The 10,595-nt window shown below is 40.2% G+C and overlaps 1 protein-coding gene across 2 annotated transcripts in view; it reads left to right on the top strand.

The window, feature by feature from the left end:
* Positions 1-10,595, top strand: part of LOC109473690 (dynein heavy chain 5, axonemal-like) — a 109,693-nt gene that overhangs the window by 73,344 nt on the left and 25,754 nt on the right. The window contains exons 28-33 of one of the 2 annotated variants that reach the window (XM_019773651.1): positions 6,008-6,150; positions 6,634-6,768; positions 7,362-7,548; positions 8,086-8,235; positions 9,026-9,249; positions 9,953-10,318. In XM_019773651.1, coding sequence (XP_019629210.1) covers positions 6,008-6,150; positions 6,634-6,768; positions 7,362-7,548; positions 8,086-8,235; positions 9,026-9,249; positions 9,953-10,318 — 1,205 coding nt within the window. The remainder of the gene's footprint in view (positions 1-6,007; positions 6,151-6,633; positions 6,769-7,361; positions 7,549-8,085; positions 8,236-9,025; positions 9,250-9,952; positions 10,319-10,595) is intronic. The other variant, XM_019773652.1, reaches the window with a different exon arrangement.

Genomic DNA, 10,595 nt, shown 5'->3' with positions numbered 1-10,595 from the left:
GACCTAATTTGCATAATTAATGCGAAAAGTCCAGACAGGAACAACATATTTTCGTTATTTTTGGTGTGTAGGTAGCCAAGAGAGAGATGTACATAATTAAATGCAAATTATGCAAATGAGGACTTAATTGGCATAATTAATGAGGAAATTCTATAATTACAGTTTTACATTATACTACTTACATACATGTAATGTATGTAACCTATGGCAGGTGGAACTTCAACAGATACTAATTATGCAAATGATGACCTAATTTGAATAATTAATGCAAAACTTCTATGATTTTGTAATGGTGAATGATGAGAAGGTCATACTTGGGACATCTGTAAGTTAATCAAAAGTTAACATACATCACGATGCATATATCATGTTAATGCAGAGGTCATTTGCACAATTAAAGAAGAAATTTACATTTACATATCAAGATCATATTTCATGGAGGTATGAGGTCTCGGAATTCTAGTTTAATATGAAAACTGAAATTGCTGTACCTTCAATTCATGACTACAAAGAATATTGAAGCTAAACAGGGAAGATTCTAACAAAATATTGTAGATACAGGACTTATTAGTAAGAGCATCATCATCAGAAGGCCACACCAATTCAATTTGTTGGTTCTCTGATTTTTTCAGAAAAAGAACAGATCTAGGCATTCTATTATAGCCCCAAATGTTACGATAGGAGCCATAAAGTCAACACAAAAGGCTGGGTTAATATTTATATTTCAGTCCATACCATGGTATGGATGAAATATATTGTGTTCCCTCATGTTTCTCCTTCTCCTTCTCCTCCTCCTCCTTCTCCTCCTGCCAAACAGTCAAAGGGATATCAACTCCGCCATCATTCAGCCAAATGACCGGAAATTTGGCATGGAGGTAGAGTGGGCAAATACCCCCAGACGTTTTTTTCATTTTTTTGAAACATGCCTTTGAAAAATTTTTATGAAGGTTTTTTTGGGCATTTTTCAACAAAAAATGGATTTTTGGATCCTGAGCCCTGGTATTACAACCAAATGATATGACATTCGGTATAAGGGTACCTTGAACGTGTGTCTACAGAATAGCAGTCATGTATTTGGCATACACCACTTCCAAATAACTCATTTGGGGGACTTTAATGGCTATTTTCAGCAAAAAAGGGCCAAAAGTGCTATACCCGTTCCATGTTCTATCTAAAGAATGTCCGGTTCCATCCATGGAAGACGTGTTCCATTGCGGGTTACCTGAGGTCACATTGCACCTAAGTGGTGCGTAATGACCCACACATTCAATTTTATGTGCCTAAGACCTTCAAAATGTATCAAATCTCATCATTGTTAGTTTTTGCATACCTGTAATAAGATTAGTAAAGCTTTCGAGATTGAAAGTACTTGTTGTTGCACCTTTGTTCTCATATAGCTACTTTAATTCATTTATTTGAGAACCTTTGCCAGTTTTGCACAGGGGTAAGTTTGGAATAGTCCACTTTTGCGTGGGAGGGAGATGGACTGAAATATGCTGTATTTGCTCCCAAGTAAATGTCGGCCTTTCTAGTTAAACAATAAATTTTTAATTTTTAAGCAAACCACTGCATTGATAGATGAAAAAAAATTACTGTAACAACTATTAAGAAGAAAAGGACTTTCCTCAACTGTGACTTAATTTTTATACATCTTCTGTTAACCATTACAGGTCCACTATGACTTTGGTCTGCGTAACATCCTGTCCTGCCTGCGTACCCTGGGTGCTGCCAAGAGAACCAGTCCTGGGGACACAGAGAGCACCATCGTCATGAGAGTCCTCAGGGACATGAACCTCTCCAAACTGGTACGTCAACGTTCTTCACTCTCACCAGCCAAGGATCTGTTCTGTATACTACAGGGTAGTTTCTTTTTACTGAATAATGATGATGAACGGTTTATTCAGGATAAAATTACTCACAGCCTATTGGCCAAATCGTGGATTAATCATGGCAGTTGTTTAAAAAAGTTTTCATTCTAAAACAATATATTATCTCATGTATCACTAAGAATTTTTTGGTTAGACATATATAAAATGTAAGAGTTACTTCACCCAAAGGAAGTGAAGTATATTATTGTTTTTAGTTGTTTGGTTTTATTTTAATGCCCATGATCATGATAATGATCATTCTGGCATACCCATTTTCACCTGAGCAAAGTGAGGAAAGTTGTCTTAAGTGCCTTTCCCAAGGGCACAAGGTCGGTGTGATTTGGCAGGATTCGAACTCGGAACCTCTTGGTTCTAAGCCGAATGCTCTTACTGACTACCATTACACCACACATGACCCTGTTAATGTCCGATTGTTTATAGATTTTGTTTGTTGTTTGTTTGTAGGTTGACGAGGACGAGCCTCTGTTCCTGAGCCTGATAAATGACTTGTTCCCGGGGATTACCCTGGACAAGGCAGGCTACCCCGAGCTGGAGAAGGCCATTGCTGACGAGGTGGAGTCAGCTGGTCTCATCAACCACCCTGCCTGGAAACTCAAACTGGTCCAGGTAGGATAGAGAAGGGCCTTGGATAGTAGATGTACATGTAGCACGTCAGCAGAATGCACAACGCCTGTGCGATACCCTGACTTTTCACAGCATTTTTCGTTGGATGTTTCATCAACATTGCATCAGAATTTTGCCTGTTGCAGACGACATTTTTTCTGACACAACATTTGAAACTACAGACAGGATGTTAACCTTATATATGTGAATACAATCTTTTATGAAACGTTCCGCTGATCAGAAGTGCTATGCACAGTATATGACGATTGTACATTGAGTTTCGCGCGGGTGCAGTATATTCTGCCGACGTGCTGGTAGATGTAAAGCACTTTAAAACTGCTGAGTTTGCCTGTTGAAAGAAATTCCTTAAGGCTATATCAAATCATTTTACAGTTTTTCAGGATAATTTGTCACGACAAGTGAAAACTTGGTCAACAGAATGATACAGACAGCCAATACTGTGGCAAAAACATTTTCAATTTGTTTGATTGTGGCCTTCCTTTTCCATTCATCAGCTGTAACTAGAGAAATTCAAAAACACAATCTGACAGACATGTTGCTAACTCTTCTGTAGACCCGCCACCTTTTACCCAGTACTAACTAGTCCCTCCTCCGACAGCTGTTTGAGACCCAGCGTGTGCGACACGGCATGATGGCCCTGGGTCCGACCGGTGCAGGGAAGACCACGTGTATCCACACCCTGATGAAGGCCATGACGGTCTGCGGAGAGCCGCACAGGGAGATGAGGATGAACCCCAAGGCCATCACGGCGCCGCAGATGTTCGGACGACTGGACGTGGCCACCAACGACTGGACAGACGGGATCTTCTCCACACTGTGGAGGAGGACACACAGGGCCAAGAAAGGTGACCTGCCTCTCTAAATCCTTTGGTGACTTTTCTTTCTTCTGTATTTTTTATCATCCTCATCTGTCAAAGATGCGGACCACCACAGTAATTAACTGCTTTCCACTCCCTTCTGTCCAGCACTTGCCTTCTTGCTCCCTCCCATCTTCTCTAGGTCTTTCTGGAGGTTGAAGATGCTGGGCATGTTACCTCTGTTTTCATTGCTGTCTCCTTGATATACATGTACCTTTAATCTTTGACTGTGTTTTGCTTTCCCCCTTACTATAGCAATGTTATAAATCTAATCTAATCTATATAATTATAGTTATTTTATTTGTTTACTGTACATGACCTATTTTCATCCTTACATTGTAGCTAATAATCATTTTGTTGCTATTTGAAGGTGAACACATCTGGTTGGTACTGGATGGCCCTGTAGATGCCATCTGGATCGAGAACCTCAACTCTGTCCTGGACGACAACAAGACCTTGACCCTGGCTAACGGGGACCGTATTCCCATGGCAACCAACTGTAAGATCATCTTCGAGCCGGACAACATTGACAACGCCTCGCCAGCCACGGTGTCCAGGAATGGCATGGTGTTCATGAGCTCTTCTGTGCTGGATTGGAAGCCTATTCTACAGGTTTGGTTGTTTGTTTGTCAATTTAGTGATACAAAGTTGTTGACAACATAGACTTCCTGGAGTCCTTGTTTCCACAGTGCATGCTGATAGCCTTCTGTCTGCCATTGGCTGCTAGTTCTGTAAAAACATTGATAAAAAACAAATACATCGCAAATTCCTAATAGTATATCTTACAATTTTAGAATAAAGCATGGCATGTCTACATTTAGTCCTAAGGCGATGATACTAACAATAATTGTTTTTCCTCAGAACGTCAAAATTAATGTACCCGTCCAGTATTTTTTTCTCCAAAGAACTTGAAAAATAATTTTAAAAAATACCCGGTAATGTATTTTTTTTCTTTTAAAAATAATGTTTTTTTTTTTTTAAAAATGTATTCTTTTCTAGTTTAACCAATACATGTAAATGGATCTTTTCTGCATGTAGTGAAGTAACTTGTGAATAAACAACTTCCTATGTCCCTGTCAGGCCTGGCTGCGCACCAGGAACCCTGCAGAAGCTGCCACCATCGAGGCCTTGTTTGACGGCTCCTTCCCTCAACTCTACCGCTTTGCCATCCAGAACCTGGTCTTTAAGATGAAAGTCCTGGAGTGTATGATCATCTCACAGGTCAGAATGACTTATTTTCTTCTAAAACATTAGTTTGTTATTAGTAATCTTGTCTCCTACACATTCATGTCCAGTTACTGTTACAGTAGCAAGTTAGACTAACTGCAGTTGAAGTTTTAAAAAACTTTACATTTCAAGTTCAATTTCCAAAAGTGCTACAAGTTGCGACATTATGAGAAAAAGTACACTACGTTTCAAAAGTTTAGCTTGGCCTCAACGATAGCATTTTCATAACGTGTACTTCATATTTTCCAAAAGTGTTGCATGTTGCTGTAAGTTGTACAAATGCAAGTGCGATGAAAAGTGAAAAGTTCAGAAGCTTGGCTCTAGCATTTTTTTTAAGTTTAGGTTTGATTTCCAATAGTGTTGCAAGTTGCCGTGTACATTTGTGTACGTACAATTTAAGTTGTACAAATACAAGCACGATGAAAATAGTTCAGAAGCTTGGCTTCAGGTATAGCATATTTGTAACGTTTAGGTATGAATCCAACAGTGTTGCAACTTGCTTTAAGTTGTAGAAATGCAAGCGCGATGAAAAGTGAAAAGTTCGGAAGCTTGGCTCCAGCCATAGCATTTCAAAATTTGTAACACTTAGATTTTAATTTCCGACAGTGTTGCAAGTTGCTGCAAGGCCTGATCCCCAAGCGTGAGGAGAAGGACGCCTCCCCTGTCCCGGTGGAACACCTGGAGAAACTCTACACCTTCACCCTCATGTGGAGCGTGGGCGCCATGTTGGAACTGGACGACAGGGTCAAGATGGCGGAATGGATCAAAACCAACCCCGACATCAACATCAACCTGCCGGATATCGATGAAGATTCCGAGGCCACCATCTTTGACTACTGTGTGGATAATGATGGTAGGAGATTTTGAAACTGAGACATTAAAACCAGTTTTCGAATCATAGTTGTTACAGTTTATTTATGATAAATTATACCATTATCTTTCTGAGGAAAAATGTGCTGAAAGATTATCAAATACATAATATTTCGCACATTAGAAACACTTGGTTAGGCATCATGAGCCAAATTTTCTTTTCTCCCTTCAAGTATACAAAGATAAACCCTAATTTAGGGTTTTTCCAGAAACCCTAATTTAGGGTTTTTCCAGAAACCCGTAATTTAGGGAGTTTCCAAAAACCCTAATGTAGGATTTTTCCATAAACCCTAATTTAGGGTTTTTCCAGTAACCCTAATTTAGGGTTTTTCCAGAACCCTATTTTTTTCCAGAAACCCAAATTTAGGGTTTTTCCAGAACCTCTAATTTAGGATTTTTCTTAGACTAGTAACCCTAATTTAGGGGTTTTCCAATAAAACCATAATTTAGGGTTTTTCAGAAACCCTGATTTACGGTTTTTTAGAAACCCTACAAATTTCTGCAAGAGAATCAGAATGACTGGATAAGTATTGTTTCCAGGTAACTGGCAGCACTGGGAGAGTCGTGTGGAGGAGTACCACTACCCTGCAGACAGTACCCCCGAGTACGGCAGCATCCTGGTACCGAACGTGGACAATGTCAGGACTGACTTCCTCATACACACCATCGCCAAACAGACTAAGGTACCAGCAACGAAATGAACATTTTTGCAGTTAATGCACTTGGCATATGCATTTTCAGTAATCTTGCTATTATGAATTTAGAATAACTTTTATTTCACAGTGACTTACTTTGTTACTGGAAATGTTAGTACATGTACATTGTATGTCTATTATCATAATTGCACAGTTTGTTACATAACCAATGCAAAACAAGTAAGACAAGTCCACATTGTGTATACTAAGCTCATAAAACTGATTAATTTACAAAGTACTCCAAACATTCCAAGTGCCTTATAATATGTCAATATCATACATGTATCTAATATATTAAAGGTCTCCCTACTGCCTATTTACATCATAAAATTAATACAAATTTGGTGCTGAAGGCTACATCAGAAGGCAAATTTAATAACCCCATACTATTCTACGATGCCAATTTACATATAAATTTCATGTTGCAGTTTGACTATGAATGTAGATGTAACTCCTTGTGTTATTCACTAGGGAGTACTCCTGATTGGTGAGCAGGGCACAGCCAAAACCGTGATGATCAAGGGCTACATGTCACACTACGACCCTGACTTCCACCTCAGCAAGTCTCTCAACTTCTCCTCAGCTACTACACCCATGCTGTTCCAGGTCAGGAGCAATAGTCCAACAACAGAATTATAGCTCTTCGTGATGATAAATTAAATTTTTATGCACTATTTATGCTTACATATTGTTTTTGCCCTGTTTCCTCTTCTTCTTCAAACCAGTAAGGTTAATGACCTGAAGCAGAGGTCTGTCACCATGGTAACTGGTTTTGGGTTACATTATGTTGCAATTTTATAGCAGGAGGGATTTAGACACCAGTCTGACTATATATATGAAATTATGAATGTGTTTGTGTAAGAATTAACAGCAGATTATATGTGAAGGTTAACATTATGCATTATTTTGCTTTGCAAATGTAACCTTCTAGTTAGCTTGTTATTCTACAAATGGTTCAGTTGAGCAAATAGAAATCGTTGCAAACTTAGACATTAATTATTACAAAATCAAAAATAAATTAATACAATCATGTAGCTATAAAAATCACCAGTCCTCTTTATCAGTCAGTAACATTTTGCTATGAAAGGAGAGCTAATAAATGCTTGCTGTTGTCATTCTAGAGCTTTGGATGTTCTAACTATACAGCGGAGATAAATTGCAGCCCCTGCAAAAACCAACATTTCTTCATTTCTCCACAGCGATCCATTGAGAGCTATGTAGACAAACGTATGGGCAGCACCTATGGACCTCCTGCAGGGAAGAAGATGACTGTGTTTGTTGATGACATCAACATGCCCATCATCAACGAATGGGGAGACCAGATCACTAATGAGATTGTCAGACAGCTCATGGAGACTAGAGGCTTCTACAATCTGGACAAGCCAGGTGGGTGTCTGGTGTGAGATCTGTTGGGAGAGGGAAGTTTGAAACAGAAAGCAAAGACCTTTTAGTACACTTGTGTCAAACCATGTACTATGCTAAACTTTACAACTATTTTTTGCTGAATTACTCCTCTTTCAGATGAATTTTGATTTTAATTATGCCATTAAGAAAAACACAGTCAAACAACATGATGAGAAACACAGCTAGTCTACTAGTTGGATGTCTTGTCTTCATAATTCTCCTTCTGGCAATGTGGCTGCATTCTTACATGTAGCTACAAATGCTCAACTGCAACATATACTGACAGGTAAAGATACAAATGTCATGTACGTATATACAGTACAGTTGTATATACACTTTAGGGTGTATACAATGTATATGTTTGGTAGAGCCTCCTGGATGTTTCCTCTTTGGTGAATTTTGTTTGTTGATAATCCAGTAGTTCCCAGTGTTTTTGATATTCACTTAAAGCTACATTGTATCTGTAGTTATCAGCTTAGTAATACACATCTTCAACCAGCACAATGTTTCCCACTCCAGGTGACTTCACCAACATCGCTGATGTGCAGTTCTGTGCCGCCATGATCCAGCCAGGAGGAGGCAGGAACGACATCCCCAACCGCCTAAAGAGACAGTTCACCATCTTCAACTGCTCCCTGCCAACCAACCCTTCCATTGATAAAATCTTTGGTTAGTGTTGTTTTCTATCTTTATTTATCATGTTGCGCTGGGCAGGGCACGTTTCTAGAATGGAGGACCATCGCTTGCCCAAGATTGTCCTCTATGGCGAACTCTCCACCGGGCACCGGAATAGAGGAGCACCAAAGAAGAGATTTAAGGACAGTTTAAAGAAATCTCTGCCTTCGTGCAACATCGACCTTCGTCAGTGGTCAGCTCTTGCCACAGACCGAGCTGCTTGGCGGCTTACTGTTCATGACTCAGTCTCTGCCTTCGAGAGGAGACGCAGAACTGCCCTCGAAGAGAAACGTAGAAAGAGGAAGAACCGCACCGTCACGGCTCCAACACCAGACCCGTCATTTACCTGCAGCCACTGTGGCCGAGTATGTCTGTCACGCATCGGACTTGTTAGCCACCAGAGGGCATGCAGCAGGAGGGAGAAAGGCCCCTGATATCTTCGGACAACGAAGCCAAGCCAAGAGCCAAGAGAGTTGTATGAAGACTGTCTGGAAAAATGTGTGGTCTTTTGTCATTGAAACTAGAAATATCATAGACAGTGTAAAATTACATGTATTCATAGATTTGATTTTATATTGGAAGTTCATCTGTGTTGGTAGAAGTCATTATGAAACAAGTTTGAGCTGCAATTTGCAACACAAGAAATTTTACTTACCCAAATTTTACCCAATAGATTTGAGTTTGTACAACTGTACTTGCATTCACAATTACAGTCACTGTGGCTCCTACCAGAAAATCTATTCTTAGTATCTGATTGAGAAGAAAGTTTTTCTCTTCCCGACAGGTGTGATTGGTACTGGTCACTTTTGCGAGAAGCGACTCTTCCCGGCAGACGTGAGGTCCATGGTGGCGAAGATCGTCCCCGTCACGCGGCGAATCTGGCAGCTGACCAAGATCAAGATGCTGCCGACGCCTGCCAAGTTCCACTACGTGTTCAACCTGCGGGACCTGAGCAGGATCTGGCAGGGCATGCTCAACACCTGGTACGATGTGGTCAACAGTGTCCCAGTGAGTATAGCTTTTTATGTACATCTTGCAAGTTAGAACTTTCTTGACTTGACTTGACTAATATTGGGTGCCACTCTTCCTCTGCCACCCAAACCACCATGGCAGCCAAGAAACTACTGTCCTGTATATAGCATAACTTTCTAGGTACCCTCAAATCCTAACATCTCAGAGATGACAGGTTGTAACAGCACAGTATATTACTATAATAGGGTCTACATTATTTGTGGCCCACTAGGATGGGATACTCCCTCTTGATTGATGAAAACCAAACTTAAACTGTTATTTGGTATGGGATAACCTGGTTGATAGAGCACTAAGTTCTAGTTCTTTTAACTTTTATACCAGTTAGCATTTTACTATATTTTTGACAGTTAAGAAATTATTCTATGTTTACAAAATGTACAATGTAATATTCTTCATGGTCTGTATGCAATCTTAGTAAAACATAACTGTGCAATCAGTGATATAAATTTTGAATTAAAGAAAAAAAATTTTGAAGAGTCATCCATTAGATGTTTGTCTTTGTTTCCAAAATCATGCCCGAAGGCAAATTGCTTTTACAGAGTCAAAGATACTACATGTATACAGTACAATTAATAATAGGCAACAGACAACTACTGCCTGGAACTATATAAAGTATAGGAATATTACTCCTCCACAAAGTGCCATCTTATTCATTTGATTTTGCCTATTTTGTGTCCAGGTTCTGTTGCACCTGTGGAAGCACGAGTGCTGCCGTGTGATCGCAGACCGCTTCACCAACTTCCAAGACATCGGCTGGTTCGACAAGACGTTTGACCGCGTGGTAGTGGAAGATCTCGGTGAGGAGTACGCCCAACACCTCAAGGAGGAGAACTTCTTCGTCGACTTCCTCCGAGACGCTCCGGAGGCCACCGGGGACGAGCCCGAGGATTTTAACTTCGACATGCCGAAGGTGTACGAGCCCATCCCGTCGTTTGGCGAGCTGCAGGAACGACTGATCATGTTCATGCAGCAGTACAACGAGACCATCCGAGGGGCAGGCATGGACCTGGTCTTCTTCAGGGATGCCATGATCCACTTGGTAAAGGTAGGTATCACACCAAGGTTTACATTGGTATCACACCATTGTTACATTGAACACTGTACACTGTAAAAATAACCCCCAAAAAAGGAATTTTTCAAGGAAGAATGATAGTAGTAGTCATAGTCAACACTTTATATAAGCGTTAAATAGTAATCGCTACATTTAAGACCACATTTAACTACATGTATGCCAAATTTGGTGCTTTTAGACAAAAGTGCACAATATTTCAGCTATGACGCTAGGCTACTGTAGTGGCCCATAGTATATGAGCACGGAAGGC

The sequence above is a fragment of the Branchiostoma belcheri genome, unplaced genomic scaffold (genome assembly GCF_001625305.1).
Source record: "Branchiostoma belcheri isolate BF01 breed outbred unplaced genomic scaffold, Haploidv18h27 scaffold3, whole genome shotgun sequence".
Classification (NCBI taxonomy): domain Eukaryota; kingdom Metazoa; phylum Chordata; class Leptocardii; order Amphioxiformes; family Branchiostomatidae; genus Branchiostoma; species Branchiostoma belcheri.
The sequence above is the reverse complement of the archived record's forward strand: the minus strand, read 5'-3'. Positions and strand labels throughout refer to the sequence as shown.